The sequence below is a fragment of the Aulonocara sp. 'chitande type north' Nkhata Bay genome, linkage group LG10, assembly GCF_057382095.1.
Source record: "Aulonocara sp. 'chitande type north' Nkhata Bay isolate Kocher_YH1m ecotype deep benthic linkage group LG10, A_spYH_male_GT1.1, whole genome shotgun sequence".
Taxonomy (NCBI): domain Eukaryota; kingdom Metazoa; phylum Chordata; class Actinopteri; order Cichliformes; family Cichlidae; genus Aulonocara; species Aulonocara sp. 'chitande type north' Nkhata Bay.
This window is the reverse complement of record NC_141353.1, coordinates 25874990-25898774: the sequence shown is the minus strand read 5'-3', so window position 1 is coordinate 25898774 and position 23785 is coordinate 25874990. Positions and strand designations below refer to the sequence as shown.

The window sequence follows — 23785 nt, the reverse complement described above, 5'->3', positions numbered from 1 at the left end:
GCGCTCAGTACGCCGCTTTGTATGTATATCAAGAAGAAGAAGGGACTTTTGGGCTGCTGCAGACACTTCCCTTCAGAGATTGTTCAACATATAGAAGTTTTTGATGAGGGGTAAATTCCATTTATTGGAAACATCAGGCTTACATTCAGAGTGTGCTCGTACTGACGAAAAACTGCTGTGCCACAATAACAGTCGCACAACCAAAGGCAGCAAAACAAGGGTCGGGGGGGTGGAAGGGGGGACTTTTTGTTGCGTGGCAAAGTGCTGTATCATTTTGCAACAATTTGTGTCATCCGAGACAACAAGTACAAGTAGATTTTGGGTGCCACTTACGTGTTACTCTGCTTGTTTTGCTGTTTTTCTACCTTTAATACAATTTTTTTACTCTCTTTTATTATGCTTTATAGTTTTTACACTGTTCCACTACATGAAACTACATGAATTTTACTGTATCACATTCAGATTTGATGTACTTAAAGATAATATTAATATATATTTTAGTTAAATAACTTATTTTTACTTTTACTCTCTCTCTCTTTTTTTTTTGCTGTAGCTTGTGTTCTTTTTACCTTGCTGAGATATTTGTTTAGTCATCATTATTTGAGGTTTGGAAGCATTCACTTATGCACAGTTCTCCTGAAATCTTGCCACAGCATTTCAATCAGGCTGAGGTCTGGACTTTGACTGGGCCGTTGCAACACCTCGATTCCTTGGGATTATTGTCCCGTTGAATGATCGAGTTTTGGCCCAGTTCCAGCTGTCAGACAGACGGCCTCACATTTGACTCTACAGAGGAGTTCATCGCCGATTCAACCTAAGCCATGCTGCCATGTTCTTTTTTCTGGCAACACATCCAAACAAGCCATACTTATTCAGTCTTCTTCTAATTGTACGGTCATGAACTTTAACATTTAACAGCCTCTAGAGTCTGAAATGTAGCTCTTGCGTTTCTACAGTTTTTCTGAGCATTGCACAGTCTTGTGACATTCCTGCAGAGGAGCAAACTATCAAAACCGCTGTTACAGAGATGCTGACACTGGCTCACGATTAATGATTGATGAAATGGATTTGATTAGCAGTGCCTGGCTGCTACGTACCCCCTAAAATCCTATGGAAATAGTAAGCACGCACTTTCTTTTTTCCACTTTAATATTTTGTTGTAGTTTGTGTTGAAAGGTTTGGCTGCTATAAACACACGAATTACATGATAAATGAAGTATGTGCTATCTTAACAAGGGTATAAAGTTACAAAGTGGCATTTTTTCCCATACACACTCATAGGTGAGTCATTGCGACTAGTTTAGATGTAACTGAAACCCTGCGAGATTAAGAAATGTGTCAGAAATGTCTGCTGCTGTGCTAAAAAGGTGAAGGTACAGTACACATCTGCGTACATAAAAACTCTGAAACAGAAGTTAAACATGAAAAAACCCTCCTACAGGTACTTGTATGTATGCTAAACTGCTAGACAACTGAGAACACCATCACACTGTGTTTTATTTTCAACTGCAGCATGAAAGCCTTTTCATATCTCTACCATTTCCTCTCTGAGGCAACAGCGACTGAGGCTCATGGGTATTGTAGTGTTTTGTAGGCATCTGCCATGCCAAACTGACATTTCTCAGAAGTAGTGGCTGAAATAATTACATCCGGTGGCGACAAATGAAATTATCCAGGACTCCACACGCACACACCTTGGAGCATGCAGCTTGCAGCACCGTGTTAAAAAACATTTGCTGCCTCAGAAGAACAATTGCACAGCCTCACCAGCATCACCAACATGGGCCATTTTGTCCCTTTGTTAGTGACAATCTGAATGTGCCCTCATGTGAGTTTCACTGTCAACACGGTTAACTTAAAGATGGTTAATCTGATGAGAGTGTCAGACTGCCAAGTTAACCCCTTCGAGCGCAAATGTTCTGAAAACACGTGATCGGCAGTAATAACAACAGCAGATGCTAATACTTCTTGTGATATTGAAACTTAACATCCTTTTTCGAAATTACCCATTTTCCCTAAAATGACTGTATGGCAAACATCAAAGTCGAAATCCTACATGCGAACTGCACACAAGTTTTTATTTTAGCAGTTAATCTTCACACCTTAATGCGAAGGAAACTTGATCATGGTTTCTGTAAGTCACCTTTTTGCCCTTGCTATCAGTTTGTCTGCTGTTGGGAAACCTGAAGGGGAAAATTAGCAGCAGTAATGGGGCAGTTTTCTTTGGAATGCCCCTTTTAGCGCGGCCGTCTAATAACAACTACAGCAACTATCTCACGGTCTCCATGTTGGCGTCTCGGGAAACACTTCAAAGAGGAACCATTTGAGTCAAAGTGGCTGCGTGTGAACTCAGTATTAGAACGTGTGCATGTTAAACTGAGAGTCGAGAAGCTGAAAATAGTATTCCTGCACTGATAATGTGCCGCGGTGGTTATAACCACTGAGAGTGAAAGCGATGCAGCATCTGAGCCATTAAATGACTTGACAATCAGCCAGTGTGGTGTACATAAAAGAGCCCAAAGACCAGAAGAAACTGTGCAGAGTTTTGTTACAGTAAGGGCAGTAATAAGTGCTGACAAATTTTACACAAGTACTGGAACTGTTTCTTTCTTTCCTTTTTTTAAGCGCAAACATCAAAAGCTGCAGTAATAGTAAAAGTCAGTTTTTTACAGTGTAAAACTACAGATTGTCGAATATGACTCTTATTTTTTTTCTTATTATTCATCGTCGATACACAGTTTCTCCTTTTAAGCAGGGTGACTCACACTCTCGCTTCCAATTCAAAAAAATGTAACAGCTAGCACAAACAGGCTCCGATGACCCAATTTAAAATTATTTAACGTTTTGCATTTTTACCCCAATTTAACTCTATTATTTTAACTCTTGCGCTCATTCGCCTTTACACTCTTTTCACTGCGTCTCTCTCGCACAGCGACTCGTTTCTTTTCAAAATAAGGCGATCGCTTAATGAAGAAAAGCACTACAGGTTAAAGAGCCTCAAATAGTTAATAGCCAGCACTTTAAACTGATGTGACTGTAATATAATTAAATTTACTTGCATTAATATAGGCATTTTAATCCCACATTCATGCAGCACTTTATTCTAAACACTTCAATAACGTCATCTACCTCACATTCACAGCCGGTTTAATCACCTGTTACCCTGCATGCAATGTTGGGCTGTGGGAAGAAACCCAGGCAGACACAGGGTGAACATGTAAGCTCCACATGGGATTCAGCCGGGATTCAAACCAGGAACCTTCTTGATCTGAGATGTTTATGTCTCAATTACTCCGGTAAGCTTGGAACTATAATCACTATTTAAAAAATACGATTAAATAAATTTGTGTTAACAACTATTCATTTGTTGCAAATAAACATAAATAAATAAAAAGTTGATTTCCAGCCTCGTCAGCTATTTCACGTTTGGCACTCCTGAAGTAATCAAAGCTTACTATATGACAACAGATTGTCTCACACACACATGCACTCCCCTTCCGATTTACAGTAATACATACAATAGCATACAGTAAGTGTTAATCATATGGCAGGGTGATGGTAAGCAGGCATGTTTCACTTCTCTGTATTTTATAATCTATTGTCTGGGCAAATATTGTCTTCCTTTTTTCCCCCCACTTGAGAAACATTGCCAGGTTCAGTCCTACAGTATCACGGTCTAGAAGTTGTTGTTTGTGTCTTTATGTCATCATCGCGTCTTTACTGTAATTCCTTGTTCACTTGTCTCAATAAAACCTCGAGTCGAATTTGAACCTTAGGTACTCTCATTTAACACTGTTGCTAATTCAGCTGCTTCAGAGTCTGGTTTTTACCTCCCTGCATCCACAGAAGGTCCTTAAGGTTTTGTGGACTACTAGAGACTCTGTACGTCGCTCCCACTCAGCTTAAGATTTGTGGACTCAAAAGTCATCTTTTTAAACTTGCCCTTCGTAACTTTTTGTCCTTATTATTCATTTACTTTTTTGACCATTTTTGTCGTTTAGCACTTTGTAATATTTGTCTTCAAACGTGCTATAAATACAATTTTTACTTACAAACAGTCATATCTGAATCGAGATGTTGCCCAATCTAAAGGGAATGTTCCACTTTTGAATCACACGCGGTGTTACACTTGACTGGAGAAATGACTGAATTTACTAAGCCGACCAGCTGGGTCACACTATGTCAAACACAACCCGGCAGAAAGGTCACTGCAGCGTTCAAATCTCCTGGATTTACTGATAGTGAAATTTCCTGCTTTCCTTTTCAGGTTGTAAAACACTTTCACCTGTATTTTTGAGCTTGGAAGGTGCTACACGAATGATGGATTATTGGTAAGACATTGAAGCTTAAAGTGGCTTAACGTGAATTAGATGTATAAAAGTTTGAAGTTCCAGGCCTTTTTTCTAAATGTGAAAATTAGTTAAAGTCCATGATTTTTGCTTTTAAAAAAAGCCTTTTCATTATGATTGTTTCATCTGTCAGACAAATAAATGTGTTAGATAATTACAAGACTGTTTAAAGTTTATCACTTTGGGTGGCAAAAAAACAGGAGTAAAACACAGTGTTGTTAACAAGCTCTTTGGTTATCCTTCCATTCCTGTCATTGCCACTGCAGCTTCTAATTTTAAGTCTCTCGGTGACGTAAAGTGGGGCTTAGGTATGACAGTGTCTGTGACTGTGCAGCACCTAAATTTAAACCTAGGATTAACGAATCTTTCTGTCACTGAAATTTCTCTAAATACTTCATAAATATTCACTGGGTTGAAGTTTTACAGTGGAGGAAATGTTTACTTGATCCTCTGCTGAATATCCAAGTTTGTTCACTTCCGAAAAAGTGTTTTATGATAGTTTCATTTTAATGGAGACAGACGGAATATTAACCAAAACACATCACAAAAATGTTATAAATTGATTTGCATGTCATTGAGTGAAATAAGTGTTTGAAATAAGCAAAACATGGTGGAGAAAACCATTGTTGGAACCACGGCGGTAAAACATTTCTTTTAGTTGGTCACCGGGTTTGCACACATGTCAGGGACAGATGTCTGGAGAATGGGTAGGCCACTTCTTTGTTGCCTTAGCGATATGTTTGGGTCATTATCATGCTGGAAGACCGATCCATGACCCAACTCCAGAATTCTGGCTAAGGGAAGGAGATTTTACAGTACCTGGCACATTAATTGGCCCCTAAATGCAGTGAAGTCATTCTGTACCCTTAGCAGGAAAAATCATAATGATTCCACTTCCATGCTTGACTGTGCTGATGATGTTCTGTGGGTCATACTCAGCATTTCTCTCCCTCCAAACATCTTGATTTTGAGGTCTACTTCTGTCCCAATCAGCTGAGGGTCGGGGCAGATGGCCAGTTTCTCGTGATCTATTTCTCATGATCATCCTCACCCTATGAAGCAAGATCCTGCAATGCAGCCCCTGATTGAGAGTGATTGATAGTCATTTTATATTTCTTTCCATTTCTGAATAATCACACCAACAGGTGTCACCTTCTCACCAAGGTCTACAGGGCAGGGCTACAGTCTTGTCCCTGACTTCCTCTGACAGCTCTTTGGTCTTGGACATGAAGGTGGAGAGATTAGAATGGGAGAAATTGATTCTGTATTTTAAAAAAGCGCTTTATGCTTTCTGTAATTGATGACTGATCAAATGATTGTAATATGTTTTCCACTGGGCCACACAGGCAGTCAGTAGAAGCCAGAATTGTGTCTGGGTTGTAGGGGCTTAAATACATATTTCAGTCACTGACATACAAATCAATTTATAACTTTTATGTTTTTTAAATTTATTTTTGATTGATATTCTGTCTCTCTTCATCAAAATGGAATTACCATAAAATAAATTAGACATCGATCATTTCTTTGTGAGTGAGCAAACTTAGAAATTCAGCAGGGGATCAAGTAAGTATTTCCCCCGCGCTAAGTTTTCTGCTGACAACTTTAACGGCCAATTTTAATACACTGAATAAAAGAAGTGAAACATGCTATGAGAAAGATGATGCAACATGTGCATTACTTTAGGGGAAATTAACGGGAAAATTAAGGGGGTTGTAAAGTTGAAATATAGCTAAAGGTAAGGCAACTCCGTATTTAGGCAGCAGTGAATAACAGACAGTGGGTGGTGATGGAAATAACAGAGGAAGTAAACTGTGTGGTGAGAATAAATGACAGATGTAGGCTCTGTGTACAATAAAGGATATTAAAAAAAGAACATTTATATCTTTAACTGTTTCAAAAAAACAAAAACAAAACAGAAATAAACCCACAAGTATTGTGATGTTTGTCATTAACATTGACGTCCACTCACGGGAATTTCTTATTGCCTCTAATGATGTCACAAAGAGCAGAACAACAACAGGAAAGATGAACTTTCACACGTCGATGGTGCGGTGCTTCTGAAGAAAGGCCCAAGGCCACAAGAAAGATTCAAAGTAGGTGATTGATTAAATAAATTTAAAAAAACTGTAATCACAGCTCTTTCCTTCCTGACCTTTTACTCGAAGTGATGCAGATGACGCAATAACAATCAGAAGCCTGGAGAGTAAGCAAAGTCATCTTAAGGTCAAGAAATCCAGAGGAAATTTGTAACCATAATTTGTTAATTGTTCAACTAAAAGCAAAATAAAAAAAACATAAACAGAGTTTTGTATAAATGACCTCGTTGTTTAACTGAGCTTCTCTCTCTTTTGTGTAATTTTCATCTTAATGTCTTATTGTATATTATTTACTGAGCTGTGTCATTTTCATTTAAGCTATTTCAGTGGTTTGGCTGCTGTAGCACAGAAGCTTTCCAGCCTTCAGGATAGATAATATACGTCTTATCTTATCGGCTACCTGTTTTATATTACTGAGGTTTTGCTGTGGGCCTGCACGTTCTGTGATGCCAATAAAACAATTTCACAGGGGATAAGCAGTCAGGCACAAGTGTGTTTTTGCATAAACTCTCCAGAAATACATGGGTAAACACAAAGACAACATGCAGCCTCGCCGCAGGACACTTTTTAGCCAGTTTCTCAGCTGATTTCAGGCTATTGAGTGGACTAATGTGTTTCACCTCTGATTTATCAATAAAGATTTCCATGTAATGCAAGGCTTTGTTACAGAGGAGCTATATGCAGCACTGTAGACACACAGAGGACTTAGAGTTGCGTTCGCTGGTGTGTGCTTGGAGAATGCATGCACAGTTGCTGCCCTTGTAGCGTAGTCTCAAACCGGACCAATACGGGGAAGTTCGCATGAAGCCTCACTTTCAAATTTATGTCAGCCCGACCCAAATGGACCCCCACATACTAGCACACGTTGAAGGCCGGGATTTTATACTCTATTAAACATGCTACAAACTTACCTGGGTGGCAGGTAACCCCATCCCTAACGCTTTTTCACCCAGAAAACAGAAACTCCAAAAGCAGCCACAGCATGAAAATCAATGCATTATTTCCCCCTCGTCGAGGCTGGTGTTATTTTCCTCCATCAGCTGTGATTTTAAATATTGGAATGACTGGACTGATGATTGAACTGAGGTGAGGATACCATGTTGACAGTCCAAAGCATGAATCATGTTTGTGTCTGACACAAACCGAGCACAGGTGACCAAGATTATAGGAGTCAACTTGAGAAAAGTTTGCAATCTGATACTTCCGTTACAGTGCTAGTGTCACGAAATCCTCCACCAGATTGATGCGGGTAACTTTAGCTGTCGAGATATTAGAAAGGAAATGGATTTTGCCAAAACGTATTCTTTAGAAAAACGACAGATTCTGGCACACTGCTATCCTCCTCGTGTCAACTTCAATGATAAAACTCAAGGGGAAAGCAAACATCTGTACATAGCAAGTAGCACTTTGTGATTAAATTACTTAAGCATGGGTTAAACTTTTGCTGTGCAAGTCCACTTGGGACTGCTTAGGTAAATGTTATCAGGCGGTTAGTGGGAGGATTCGAGTATACATCAATGTGTGTTCCTGCTTTTTGTGACTGCGCAGACTTGTTGGGAAGAATTTGCTTTAACATTTACCAACTACACAAACACCTAGAATAACAGGATTGACTCCTGGGGCGTGCCAGCTGTCCGTGTCTACAATGTAGGCTTAATAGACACGTGTAAAGATGAAGGGTCAAAGGCCAAAAAAGCCTCCAGAGACCAAGCACTAAAACCAAAGAAATAGCTCAGGTCCCTTTATTTCCCCTTTAAGCAACGCGCAAAGAGGAAGAAAGGTGCACCAATCACTGACATCACTGGTGAGGTAACCCCCGAACCTGTGATCAGCTGACAGACAAAAAAAGAAGTGAGGTAAGGTGGCGTGCGTATGCATGCACCACGGTGTTCCTCTGTGGAAGTGTAGCCAAAATAATTCAGGTGAGATGGTCTGAGAAAGGTTAGATGTGGCAGCCAGGTGTTAGCGTGTGTTTGTGTGTGTGTAAGTAACAAACAGGTGGCTCAGTCTGTCATTACGGGCTGAGTCACTGTGTTAGACACACACACACACAAAGACACACAGACTCTCTAAGCCAGACAAGCGGGAGTGTGTTTGGAGGAAAAAGGGGGATTTCCAGACGGAACAGGCAGGAGATCGCCCGAGGTCTCGCGCTGTCTCACACCTAATCAGAGCCGATAAAAGACTTTTGTTCTCTGTGGTGTTTTTTCCAGTCTGTTCTTCACTCTCGTCTCTCGCTCTCAGCCTGTTTCCTCCTCTTTCCTGTTCTCTCTTGGACGTCACCACAGAGGACAAAATCCTTCAATGAATCTCGCACAGACTGTAAACTTCAGAGAGTTTATAAATGATTTCCTGAGGAAAAACCAGGCAGCGCTTGAAGACCACTGGATTTCATATCTCCACATCAGGACGACAATTTTAAGGCTCTCAGCAGCATTAAACTGTAACTTCTTTGAACCGTGGGATAGCTACACTGCATGTCGATCTTTTTTTTAGCACCTTTTGCTGTGTTCTGCACATGTCACCATTATAATTTTTGTCTTACTTTGTTCACAGGGGATCATTAACACAAACACGACAAACAAAAAGAAATATTTAGGTTTCTTCACACCCCTCGTTCACAGGCGCGTTTTCATATGAGCGTCTGGTTGTTACTGTGAGCTGAAACTTCTATCTCCAGCGGTACTCACACTTTACCAAGAAACCACAGAATTACATCAAATAATAACTAAATAAATTTTCTTATAGTTTCATTTCTCTGTAAGTTTCCCCCACTGACATACATGATCACGACTTTAGTCAGCCACCATGTGTGAGAACTCTGCATTTCTCCTCCTCTCCCTTTGTAAGGTTAAAGAGCACTGCAGAGTAGCTTTGCATGATTCGAGGGTCAGAATAATGCTTATTTATCTTAATGTTTGCCCTTGGTGCATCAGTTCTCACTGTGTCAGAAACAAGCTGTTTTAAGACAACTTTCTTCTGATTGGCTAAAGGCCTGAACGGCAGGTTTCTGGAGTCTTCATCCATGAAATCACCAATCACTGATTTCATGCAGAGGCAATTTTTTATTTAAAAAAATGAGCGTTAACAGGAGTAATAAGAGTGCTTAGCTCACATGGCTCACATGGACCTTATTTAAGCTTTGGCTATTTTTAACAAGAGTATTCACCGTTCCAGCGAGGTTGCACAAGAACAAAAAGCATTGCAATTGCATAAACTCGTTAATCCACATAGCGTGTTTAAAATAAAAAGGAAATCACCAGTAACCTGCATACTTTTGAGGAGCTTGATGAGCCATCTTCTGGGGAACACGTTCAGCAAACGTGGCCGGTAGTTGTGACATCTCGCACTAAAGCGAAATGCTGCACAAACCCACTGTGCCACCCTTCAGGCCCTGCCACAGGCAGGTCCAAAACCCGATAGTGTTTTAAATGCCAGGGTGTGTTTGTTTGTGCCTTCCAAACAGAGGAGAGTGTGTGTTTGTATGTGTAGTGCTTGCTAAGGAGAACCTTGTGTGCGCTGCTGCAATGGTTTGTGCGATTGTCACCCTAATTGTTTCCATCTTTTTGTGTGAGTGTGTGTGTGGCTGGCTGTCCCTTCAGAAGAGCAGGCCACTTCAGAGAAGCCATGAGACCGCCACAGGCTGACGGAGCTGATGCTGCCACTTCACACACAGAGTGCGTGCCTGTGTCTTTCTATGTGTGTCCATGTTCCAGGCGAGGTGGGGGAGCCAAAAAAGAAATACTGTGTGCGTGCATATGAAAGAGGGAGTGCGCAAAAATATTACTGCATTAAATTTGTAATATTACATTTCTCGTGTGTGCTTCTGGTGAAGTGACAAACGTGTGTGTGGTGCATCTGCACAGATGTGACAAATGATGTGTCAACAGCACAAACAGTGTGTATGCGGACCGAGGTTTCAGCGACTATTCGGCAGATGTCCCAGGAACGTCTGTGTTTACTTGCACTTGTGTAGAGAGACTTTTTAAATCTAACTGAGCTCCAAAACTACGCCTGTTTAGCTGCGTCTGCATGTGCAAGCCTCCACTAACAGTATGTGCACAATGTTTCTATACTAGGTGTCTACGTGTGCTCTCACCTGTCTTCTGGCTCATGTCTGTGGGCAGGTGAGGAGAACTCGGGCTGAAGTGATCGTTGCTGTAGGGCAGGAGGGAGGTCAGCGGGTGCATCCCGTGAGACTGCTGTACCACCGAGACTTTGTTAGACTGTTGATGAGACGACAACAACAACAACACAAATTAATTCAGATAAAAGAAGAGCTTTGAATATCCTTCAAGAAGCCTGAGAAGTACAAAAAACTGCTTTTGCCTTATGTTAGAACATTTTGCACAATTCACATTTAAATAAAGACTTTTGCATGTGACAGACATAAAAGAGACCCAGGATGATACAATCTAAGATACACCAATTGAAAAGGAAAAAAAACCCAAAAGTATTTGTTTAAGTTTGGCTAATCAAGTTGTCTGGAATCAAGTCAGGAAAACCAGATGTATCTTAATTTGATCACAGAATCTATATTATTCCAATTACAAATAATGTCTGCAAACTGCATTTTGAGATTTTAAGATTCAGAATCAGCCGTTCGGCCCAACGCTGCTGAGCACGATCAAAGAGCTTTGCAATTACACGAGTTTTCCTTTCGTTCATTTGCTTACAAAAGAAATAACAAGATGCAACCAGACATGAAAAGAATTATTTAAAAAAAAATCTGCGTTCTCCTCTTAAATAATTCACTGATGGAAGAAGATGCAAATGTTAAGTGTCTCCGAATTTTGGGGGGGATTTGCGTGCACTTATACTTCATCCAAGACTGAAAGAAAAGGAAGAAAGCTGGACATTTTAAACATGGTTTGGAACAAAACAGATGGGCCGTACTTCGCTCACACTGGTTTTCAGTGGAGCGGGGAGGCGGAGGAGGAGGTGCAGGAGGAGGACTATTTGATCGATAAGTCTTTGATGATCAAGTGAGGCTGCGTGTGAGCTTGTTTGCTTTCATGTCTCTGTTTACAAATGGCTTTCAATAACTTACGTGAAATCCAGTTATTACTAATGCTCGCAGCATGCTAGCTGACATACGATATGTCACAGCGGTTTGCAAAGTTGGAAGCAGCTAAGCGGCCAGCCTTGGACAGAATTTCACTGCATTCATTTGAAGCAGGCCCTGTGTGGACTGGTATTGTTTTCTTGGGGAGTTTAAATAGTGCCGTTCGGTGTGAGTATCAGTGTGTTTGCGAGCAGGTGGATGTGTGTAAATGTGAGGCTCTGCAGAGGCACTAATTTTCCTCGGCACGAACATTAAAAAAAAAAAGAGAGAGAAGTTTTCCAAGTGATTTTATTTTGGACACTGTGTGTGAAGTGTGTAAGATCAGCAGTGCAGAAGGCCAGATCTGCTGCTGCTCGCTAGACCCCCCACTGAGTTACAAAGCGAGCACCTTATCACTTAAAGGCAGAGCTTCCACACTGCTACACTGCACATTTACACACACTTTAAACCGCTCCTTTCCGATCAATCAGCATCTTAAAGACTCGCACTGACCACACGCGTGTGCACACACATGTGTGGAAACGGACCCTCATGTGTATGCTGCACGACCGGCAGCGGAGCTCAGATCAAACTGCTACACCGCTTTTTAATGCCGTGAAAACAAAATTGGCTGCTTCTGTTCTCAAGAGCCGAAGGGGAGGTGTGAGGATGGGGCTGCTGATGGTGATGGTGGGTGGGAAGAAGTGCAGGGGAGCAGGTAGCATAGTAGGAAGGTGAAATGTGGTGATAATATGACCTGCATTCATAATGATCTGAAGAAACAGTGAGACGGAGGACAAACCTCGTGGTTTAAGGATTGTACAAAAAGCCTCTTTCATCACCTTAGAGGCCGAGAACAAAGGCAAGAGAATGAAATCAGCAGGCGTTAAACACTGAGTAGGTTTTAAGGTTATGACCCGGCAGACCAGTATTTTATCAATGAAGATGGGCAGGGGAGCTGCATCGCCTTGCTGGTTTGCATGTCATGTGGTTAATCACGTGGGGTCGAAGACGGAAAGGGGACTGTCTGCAGTTCGCCAGCTCAGGATGGATGTGTGAAAACACAGAAGTCTGCACAGCTGGTATTGTGAAGGTTGGACATTAACACTGCATCAGCTCAAACGAGGTGACTGCATTGGCCCTTTCAAGTTAGAGATGGGAAACTCACATTGTTGGGAACAAGAAAGTAACTCTGAAACAAAACAGACAGACGCGGATACAAAAAATTGCTTCTGGCAAGCAATTGTTTTTTTAGTTTAATGTGGCAGGCCACATGTAAGTTAAATTATTAATTTGTGTTCTTTTCCACATTTTCTAAATGCTAAAAATCTCCATTAAGGCATTCTACTTCTTATGACTCACTGGGGTCAGATTTTCTCAAACGTCTGTCTTTTAATGACCCTTCTGCTGCTTTGATGGCGTTTTCATTCCCAGAAACACCAATCAGCCACACTGTTACAAACCCCAGCCAACTACCGGATAGATCTGGACTGCGCTGAGGGTTGCACTGTGGCGAATCCTCCGGTTGTTAAAAGAGATCGTGATTTGAGGCGTCTGACGGCTGAGTCAAAACTTTTTGCTTTCTGTCTTTTCCTGCTACTCTCGGCTTGTGCTGGTCAGACTCCCTTATGTCCGTTTGCCGGTCTGCAACACGCGCACTGCGGTGCAGAGAAGTAGTCACGTGTGTGCTCACGGTCACACGCCCACATGTCATTAGCGTGGAAACTCCTCACTGTGAGCGAAGAAAGTTCACTCACAGCAAAGTTCGCCAAAGTAATCCACAGGGGGAACCACCACGCAAATTATTTGTAACAACAAACCTAATCAGACACTTAAATCACCCTCGACCTCTTTAGCTAAAGCTAAAACTATTCAGTACTGTGAGGCAGCCACAAGCCAGCAGCCTCGGTATGAGCAATGGATTGAAGCAGTTATGAGGAAATTATGGAGATGACCAAAAAAAGTGAAAAGGGTCAATGTCCCGTTAGATTGTTATGTTATAAATATACTGGAATACAATGTAAGTACCTGAGATTTGTTTTGTTCTGTAAATCTGATGCAGTTCCTTTTGTTCGGTGTTTATTTTCAGATGTTTCATTGAGAGATGGGAGCGGTAACTTTCTGCAATTTGGAAAAAACTGTAATTTTTTGATTTAGAAAATAATATTTTGCATTGAAGAAAAGCTGCGTTGTCATAGATCTTACAACGAACCAGCCAAGAAAATTGCAAAAATGTGCTTTGTGAAGCGGCAGGGCGCCCTGTCGAGCTAAACAAAGCCCTCTGCTGTAAGGCAATGCTTTTCTTCAATGACAATGATGAGTCCACATGTCAGATGAACGTCAAGGTTTCCCAGCAGAACTTTGCATTCAAATAAGATGATCAATGTTCTTCGATGTCGCCTCTCTGTGAAGTTATTGATGTGGTTGATTTGCATAAATCGTCTCTTGTTATCAACACCGTTTTATGAGCGACACACAACTCTATCCAAGGAAAAGGAAGCAATTTATTTTTGCATTTTTTCTTCACATTCAGCAGTATCACTGACATTTTGCAGGGAAAATCCCCAAACGATGCAACTGGCACCGGCGGTGAGTGGCATAAGAATGCGGAGGTTCTCAAACTGCACCGGGTGTAAAACTACTGCCTGGATGACCTAGTGGAAAAACATGGAGCGCTGTGTCGAATGAATGTGATTGATGCAGGGAAAATAAACAAGAGTTTGCAAAGATAGCATGCTGATTTTTTTTTCTTCTCTCTCTCTTCACTAAAATTGAATTTGGGTCCTTTTTATTCACAAGGGTTGATATGAACTGTAGGGTTAGATGAGGCCTTTGGTTGGGGGAAAACTAGAAAAAGTTTCAGAACTGGTATAGCTGGTAAAAAGGTTGCATGACATTAAAAAAAAACTTTTCCTGTAATAGGAGTCAAAACCACAAGTAAGGCAATGAATGTTCATGAGCACCAACAAAACTCTACATGATTCTTCACGTTACAGAAAAAAGACCGCCTGGGACAGAAACGCAGAGGTTAAATAACATCAGTACTCAGCAAGTGTGACTTTTTTGCACACAAATCACACTCACATACAGTTTGCGTACAGACACATACGCACATCTTCTGCTTCTCGGCAGATCCTTCGCATATGGGGCGCACGCACACATACACACATGTGCTCAGGGCTGCTAGGAGCCTTCAAAAGTAGCTGTGGCTCTGTTTCACGTGCTGAGGTTGATTTAGCCGTTTTGCTGTAACATTATAGCCGCAAAATCGTCCATTTATGTTTCCTCTCTTCCTTGGGGTAATTAGCCGGCCTTGAAGTGGCTTTCGCTGTGCCTTCCTTTTTTTACACACACTCAGGGAGGCTGACTGAGAGCACTCATTTAACCCATAATTATCAACCCCTCTGTGTTTAAAAAAAAAAAAAAAAAAAAAAAACCCAACCCCCCGCACGCACACATAACTTACACATAATTACCTTTGCTGAAACAGACAAGCGTGTACATGCATGTGTGGGACACACACACGCAAAAGACATCTCTGAGACTGTAAACCTGCAGCTATGTTTTTGGTAAATTGGAGAAAGAAAAAAAAAGAAATAGACACACATGTGTCGGTGCATGCGCAGACAAACAGATGAGGGAAAAGTTCATTCACCCTTTAATTTGCAACAGTTGAGTTACCCACCACTTCAGACTGAGATACATCCAAGCGTTATAAATTTATGGTACAGATCAATATTAAATACAGAGGGAAGGGGGGGGGGGGGGGGGGGGGGGAGTTAACTGTGGCCAACTGAACCCTGAGTTTATTTCTTTAATAGGATAATAACATGCATATGGGCCCTTTCGCCTATAGAAAGTGCTGATCATAACTCAAGGCCAGTCTGTGGTCTTATCAGATACCCAGAATCTGTGTTGCCGGGAAACAATGTCAGCCACGCCCTCTTTCTGCGGTGACTGACCAGGTGGGTGCACCTAAAAATGCATAGCTGTGCATACATTTATGTCTCTGTGCATTCATATCCCCTCTTCTGCTGATTTAATCTGCATTCACTGCTGATGGGAGTTTGTTGTGGTGTGCAGCGACGCTTTTAAACTCACTACTTTTAAAAAGAGACATGCAGGTAAACCTGCAGTTTAGTGTGAGGACGCTCAAAAGGAATCTCTTACTGTGGTTTCAAGAGCCACCTGTAACCGTGTCACTATGCCGGGATGCGTTTTGGCGCACGTCTCACGAAACACGAGTTTCTGCTGCAGCGGCGGAGCTCTGGTTAAACCGGGTGAACTACATCAATCGACCGGCCGTGCACGAAAAGAAACTCGGTGTCGAACCCCAGCGAGAACGGCTGCGCTGAATAATAAAGCTCCTATTTGTTGATTACATCAAAGATTTAAATACTTCAAAGAGGCGATTACTTTAAAAAATTACAATTAGACAGCACCACCTTTTTAAGTGCGTCAGGAAATCGTGAACGTGGTCCTCAGTGTCTCTGTAGTCTCATTTCACTTGAAAGGCCTTTGAATTATCAGCATATTGTTGCTGCCTTTTATCTCCTCTCTATTTGAACAGAAATCTGCGGCTGAATACAAGAGTTAATGGGATCTCAGACATCACTTGTTTGTAATGACGGCCCTCCACCTTGACCCTCGCACACGGAAGCATCTCGCATACACACGTGCGCAAAGAAACGCACAGACACACACACACACCTTGATTTAGAAGATCTTATAGTGGGGAAAAAACCCTCCTTTAATGTATTCTTTAGTTTTCGGATGACACACTAAGTAGCTCCGTCTCTTTATATTTGCAGCGGAAATTAAAGCCTCCTCTCACTCGAGAGTGCTTTTAAATTTAATGTCTTTAATCTCACATTTCATGGAGATTGCACTTTCAAAACGTTCATTCACTCTTTCTTTCACCGTCACCCTTTGCCCTGGCATAGCGGAAATTTGAAAAAAGAAGGTATAAATGATTAAATAGAAGGTATGGACAGTAGAGCTGATGCGATCCTTTCAAGTGGCTGCAATCAAACTGTTGTGCAGAAGCTTTCTTATGATGCTATCAAATGAGTTGAGATTTTACTGACTAGATACAGATACAAATCTGACAACTGACAAACTTTATATTCACAGTCGGTTTTATATTATGCTACAGTGTCATTTCCACTTTCTGTGGTTTATGACCACTAAATTCTTGAAGGCTAAGGAATACTGATACTAATCAAGCCTTTGTCATTTTAATTTGGGTCATTGTCGCTCTGGATGGAGCAAAAGGAAAGTGAAAATTGAAGAACCGAGGTTTTAGTTTGGAACGATCCGGCTATGAGAGAATAAACTGGAGGAGAAGCCGGGATTATTTATGCTGCGTGGAAGCTAAAGCCGTCTCCAGCAGTTTGATGCAGAAGCAACACACCGAGGTTTTGTTACCTATGATCATTTCACACTGATTAAGCAGTGCATTTGAATTTTTTTCCAACTTTCAAAGACACATAGCTTTGCACAGAGAGGTCAGAGGGCAGGGTCGACCGTCTCGAGCATAACACGCACCAGACGCACAGACACGCTCTCACTACGCGAATGACTTTGGGTTTATGGGTGAACAGGAGCAGGGGGGGAGATTAAAAAAAAACCTGAGCGTAAAGGCGCGGTAAAATTCCCCACACCTGCATGCAGAGAGCAAGTGCAAAACAGAGAAGCACTACAGAAAAAAAGAGACAGAAAAAAAATGAGAAAGAGGGAACATGAGGTGGCAGTGCCTCACTAGAGACCAGAGAATTTGTGTTTGTTTGATCCCATGGAAAGTCCTGCCCTAGATCAGACTTGATTGTCAGATGAGATTAATGTACGTGCATGAAAACGCACGCAGCTATACGAAATGTATAACAATTCTGAAACTGGCCTGTGTGTGTTTGAGCACACGATTATGATTAATGTGTTTCTGCAAAAGAAACAGCTGACAGAATTTTGACGAACCGCTAGAAAGTCTTACTTTCTGCACGGAGACTGAAATTTACACAAATCTACAAGAGAGGATGCACACATACACACGTTTTTAGCTTCCAGAATATTTAACATTTGATTTACGCATTCAATCTCCTTGCGGTATCAAATACTTCAGCAGGTTTTGACAACTCTCTTCCGTCGTTGCTCGAGCCAAGCAGACAATCCTGCCTTCCACACAGTACAGTTACATGCAGCGCATTATTAAATATAATGCCTCCCGGATCACTTATTTATTTACTTTTTGAAAACAAGTCTGCAAACAGTTTATTGCCAGCAAGTGTTTCAGCGAGCATCACGTGCAGACCTGATGTCAGTACCTTTTCTCTTTCTGCTCTGCACAGTACATTTACGGAGCACAGTTGTCGCACCCTCTCTTCTGCCATCGAGCCACCCTCCTCTGCCCTTCTTGACCCCCCCTAAAAACCCTTCCCACCCCAGCAGTCAATCCTGAGTAGCGAGCACTCTGTAGGTCCCCCCAATCTGGAAGTCATTGCCTTCTCCAGAGTCAGGAGCCGAAAATGAGAGCCTCTTAGTAGGAGGTTTGGGCAACATCAAAGCCTAGGCAACCATAACAACGCAGCTATGTTTAAAAAAGGACCAAACACCCCCCACCAACACCACAACAAGCCCGCCCACTCCCCAATTACACACACATATGAGCACACACACACACACACACACACACATCAATACTCGTATACATGCATGAATGCATGTAAGCATGGACACGCCTAGTGGAGTGCATGCAAGTACACACACACACACACACGCTGTTGCACACTGTCGTCCACTGCTGCCACACACCGCTGGAACATCTGGGCTGTGGCCAGGATGAATCAGTAGGCAGCAGACAGAAATATTTGTACGCATGTGTGTCCATATGTATTACTATGCATATTAAATTTTAAAGCTAAATGTAAATGAAATAAATGAAAACGATGATTTCAGTGTCAGGATGGGAGCTTGATTTGAAACATGAGGGCTGCTTTTCCGGTTGTAAAGGAGGATCGAAGAGCAAGAAACAAAACGCGTTTTCTTCTGGGTTTTGCATTAGTATTAATCTAAATATGAAGAGACGGAAAAGATGCATATGATCTTTTATGTTTTTCTGCTGTTTTCTCACATTCTGAGCTAGTCTCAACTTCAGCAGCAGTACACATCCCCCAACCTTCTATTTCCTTTTTTCCCCCTGTCTGCAGATTTGACTATATACCATTTAGAGCCCAATTTTTAGAACCTTTTAGTCCCTTTTTTTTGCTCTTTACGGTATTTTTTTCCTATTTTGCAGAGACTGGATGGCTATGGCTCAAGAGGTACAGCAGGTCATCTACTAATTGAAAGGTTGGTGCTCCAGTCTGCATGCCAAAGTATCCTGAGGCAGGATGTTGCACCCGCAGCTCCTGATGCATTCACTGGAGTGTGTGTGAATGTGAGATAGAAACGCCTTAGATGTAGAAAAATGTGAATGAGACACATTGTATAAAAAAAGCACTTAAAAATGAAAAGAGCTACATAAGAAGCTGTCTTTATCCATCTTTCCTTCATCCTTGTCTTTAGATTTATGTACATAATGCAAACTAATTATTCATTTCAGATATTTAAAAATACAAATGATAAAAATAATAACTATTACTATTTTTTTATCCTATTCCCCATCAGGTCCCCCTAACTACAACCTTTCCTTCCACTTCTACCACTGCTACTTCCACTCCTAATATTTATACATAATAATAGGACCTCTAATATTTGTCTAATCTTCGCTCATATTTGCTCCTGTTGAACGTCCTTTTTTGATTCACGTCGTATGTTTAAGACTGACGACCTTCCCACAAGCAAAGTTTTGTTCATTTCTTTTGTTCGTCAGCGGCCCTAGGAGGAGAATAAGTGACGGCGGCAGCAGTACTAGTGGTTGAGGCTGTAGCACTGCCTAAGCTTGCCAAGCAGCCGAGATGGGACGTGTAGGGAGATTCGCTGTAGCATCGCAGTGAGGCAGCGCTCTGCTGAAGTTGGCTCCGGGCCCTGGATATGACAGGGTGCAAAATGAAATTCGACTGCTGTGATGGCATTTAGAGATGAGTTATCACTCCCTTAATGAGTGGACGGAGATAGACAAGCGGGCAACTTTCTCCTTCAGACTGCGGCGGCAGTTTCACAGCACAAATTACCTCTAATGATTGGTCCTACAGAGAGCTAATTAATGGTGTACTTGTTTATTTCGATCAGAGCGTTCCGCAATCAACGAGTTGTTTGTGACATCCCGGCGATAGTTTGCAACAAAAATATTGACACACGGAGTCGGCAGGAAATGAGGCGACCACGCAAGGCATAAATCCTCTTTGACACGCACTTCCTCCAGGGTTTTGGTTCACTCGAACAATACATACTGCGACTACTTCAGGCCACAGCCCTGTTTGTCCGTCTTGTGGGAGCCTGTTAGCAGAAGCAAAAAAATGTAGCGGTTTGATAAGAGCATTGTCAGAAAAGGAGTCTTTGTTTGCATTTACTGTCAGCCAAGCCAGACGGGATTGTTCCCGATCTGTAACTTCGATGTGTTTATCTGACCTGATTTATCTAGTGGCTTTGGTGATGGACTTTTTTTTTTAACCCACTCATCAAGATGTAAACAAAGCCAAGAAAGTGACCTTTTGGAGAATCTTCTACCTACTGTACTGGTTGAGACTTGAGATCTTTATTTTTTTATGATTTTTTTCTTCTTCTCAAAGATCCCCAAAGTGTGATACTGATCCCGTCTGCAGGTTTATGTGGTCCCGTCCCCCCCTGCTGAGATGACTGAGCGAGTCTGTCGCTCACTCATTGTGAAACCTTTCCTCTATGGCTGCAGAGCACAGCTTTCACTCAGCCTAAATACCAGACCATGTGCCCAAATGGGAAATGCCGCCACACATGAAAAAAACCCCTGCAGTGACGCGCTTCCTTTGTGCCAGTATCTATTTATTACACAAATATGGCCACCCAATACCACATTAAAAGACTCTCACAGGTCATAGTGAAAACACTTCCCCCCGCCCCTTCTTTCTAGATGAAGAGAGATTCAGCGGCTCTCTCAATTACTCTGATTCTTTCTCGCTAATTCCCTTTTTTGGTTTCAAGAAAAGATTTACTAAATCTTGTAATTATCAATCGAAACATCGCTCCAGCGAATCGAGAAATCTCTGTATGTCACTACTTGAAAACCGGCTGTTCGGCGCGTTTCGCTCTTGACGGCTACACTGCTGGGAGCTCAAGTAAGCGCAGTGGTGACACTTATTGGTTTAAGTGATGGGTGGGCTTAAAGTAAAGTGCATTTGGATGGCCTACCTCGTAATGAACTCCTAACTCAACTACTTAAGTTTAAAGCTACAAAACACTCCTCAGAATGTCTTTGGACACATGAAGGGGGAAAATGGTGATTTCAGTTTGTTTTTTGTCTCACCTACAATTTTCTACTGTTACGCATCACGCATTGCCACTTGAAAATAAAATGTCCTGCTATCAGCTCTGGACATTTTATTCCACTTTGTGAACTTTTTATGTCTTTAATGTCCGATCTGTTAATTGGAGAAACAGCTTACAGCTCTAACACTGCTGACCAGTAACCAGTTTCTGCAAGAAAAAGACTTTAAAACACTGCTTTCCTTGCCAACTTCTGTGCAGAGAGTGCTCACCATATATGCCAGCCAATGAGAATCTATTTAAAAGCTATTAAAGTTGTCATAATCTAATCCCTGGCACACACTACACAAATTCACTTAAAATGCTGGATGTGGTCAACATATAGAAAGCCAAAGATCAGGCTTTACAATGCTCTAAATGTTTAGCCTTCTCTTATATCTGTGCGATGTCCCCCCACCCCCACCCCCCGTCAAGTTTGTGAGGGACAGCCAATCACAATTAAAGCTGCTTACAGTTAAGGGGGAGTCAAATCCCTTACAAAGTGAGAGGGTACAACAAAGGCAAGTATAGGATAAATAGGGATTATTTTGAACTTTGAATCATGCAAAGCTACACTAGTAGCTGGAAATGAACACAATTGTGTAATTTAAAGACTTAAATAACACACAAACATACACCTTTTTTCCTGAAATGCACTTCAATATATATAAGACGCTTCCCTTCCAGCACACGCAACTTTCATGTGTTGTGTCTGTGTTTGTGGCGTCGGGGCGTTGACGAGGGGGTCATACATGGCTGACTCTACATATAAGCCAACTGCTTTTGAGTGAAGTTTTTGGGGAAGCGGGCGACTCAATCAGCTTACATGCTTTCTGCCCTCCGGGTCACCGGTTTGCTTCACATGTACGGTGCTTTCTGTCTGATCTGCCGCTTTGATGTTTCTATCGAAATCATCTCATCCCTGTGGCGTTTGTGTTATGGGACATATTGAAGGCCACGCAAAAGAAATAACCGGCGGGCAGAGCGCGCTGAATGGCCTTAACATCCCCCAAACCCAAACAGAAATATTTATTTTTACTTACATGCACACTTGCGCTCTATGGGTGATTTGGCAAATATGAAGGGATATCTACTTTTTTGAAAAGTGAGAAGTTTTTGCACAAATTTACATTTGATTTGTATAATATATTTCCCTTTTTATTGCTGTGAAAACACAAAGTAAAACACTGACCAGAACCAGAAAAAGTTTTTCTTAGTGGCATTACTTTCTTATATTGTTGAATTTGAACATTTAATGAAAAAAAGGCTGATTTTTTTTGTTTTCCTTTTAGTTGCTCACTCTTTGTTGTATAGATGTGTTGTTTGATAGAACAAACCAAATGTCTATTTATTGGAGTTCTACAAGGTCAAGGGTTTTTTTTTAAAGAAAAGAAAATTATTACAACTAAGGATGTCACTAATAATTATTCCAATCATCTGCAAAGATTAAACAATTTACAATGAAAAACACTCGCGACATTTTATTTCAAAAACAGAACTCAATCATTTTCTTTTGAAAGCTTCTTCTACTTAACAAATGGCACAAAATATATTATAGCAAATTCATTTTGCTATATGTCATAATATGTATTACGGGAAGGTATTTATCTAAACCATTGGAAACCTCAAAAATCAAGTTTTCAAGAATAACAAAATATCAAACACCGTTAACTGATTATTCATACAGCTTTAGATATATTTTCTTTTAATCACCTAATGAATCATTGCAGCTTTGCCTGTCTGTTCATGGAAATAAACTTGAAACGGATTATTTCCACGACCATACGCTTCTGGCTTTCATGCTACCAGCTAGACGAGAAGATTGGTTTCTTATCATATCTCATAAGTGCTGAGCTAAAAACAGCTAAAGAAGCAGCTAACATGATCATTTAAAGAAGTGAAAACCCCCTGCAACACTTGCATAGAGTTACATAAAACAACTTTATTTGAACTGGCCTATAAATACGGTTGACTCTCACACATCAGCAGGCAGCTTTTTATTATAAATGAACTGTAACTTGTCGCTGTACGGTGACTTGCATGCCGAAAGTGATATTTTATTTATCAGTAGATAAGAAAATTCTTGAAAGCTGAAGATTCGAAACAAAGGTACAGATGATTTATCTGTTCGTTATTTCAACTTTGCTGTAGACTTCTTACAGTCCCAAAAAACATAAAGTGCCCCGTTTGTTCGATTGTCACTACAAGACAATTTAGGTGGTGAGGGGGAGAAAAAATAAACCCAAACCCAGCCAAACAGCACACAAACCAGCAGACATGTACACTGATTGGAAGAGGTGACTCACAAACAGATGACATCAGGAGCGAGCCCAAGCCCCGAGGCTGCTGTCCAATCAACGCGCGTTCTTTTCATTGTCTTCTTAGAGATCAAGCAGTCTGACTGAGGAGCACTTAAAGAGCCATCTTTCACCAAAGATTACAGTTGCTGCAACAAACAGTTTTGAAAACAGGCTTTTCATCAGCGGTAACCAGTGTGGAAACTCAGATACTAAACTGTTTGAAAGGGTTTCGCAGAAGTCTCAGTGCATGCTGACATGCATTCAACAAAGGGAAGGGGGGGGCAAAGGGTCCCTGACAATGGCTCGACACTGAAATTCCTTCTGAAAGGCTGCTTGAGCCATCATTTCATTTGACTTTTGAATCTGTGCGACAGTCCCCCGCTGCATTCCTACCAAAAAAAAAAAGATTTTACAGGGGAAAAAAGGAAAATAATGTAATAAAACAATCATCTGGGTCCTTAAAGTGATTCGTTACCTGAATCACATGCTGCTCGTGTCCCATTTAAGGACAGCTGATCACTGAGTTAATGTGCGTGTTTCAATGACATGTGCTTCGGGACA

At 41.4% G+C, this 23785-nt stretch overlaps 1 protein-coding gene across 4 annotated transcripts in view; it reads right to left on the bottom strand.

Moving 5' to 3' along the window:
- The window catches only part of tcf7 (transcription factor 7), a 75213-nt gene that overhangs the window by 20434 nt on the left and 30994 nt on the right, over positions 1–23785 (bottom strand). For all 4 annotated transcript variants that reach the window (XM_086309278.1, XM_086309279.1, XM_086309280.1 and 1 more), the window contains exon 4: positions 10545–10671. In XM_086309278.1, the coding sequence (XP_086165404.1) occupies positions 10545–10671 (127 nt within the window). The remainder of the gene's footprint in view (positions 1–10544; positions 10672–23785) is intronic.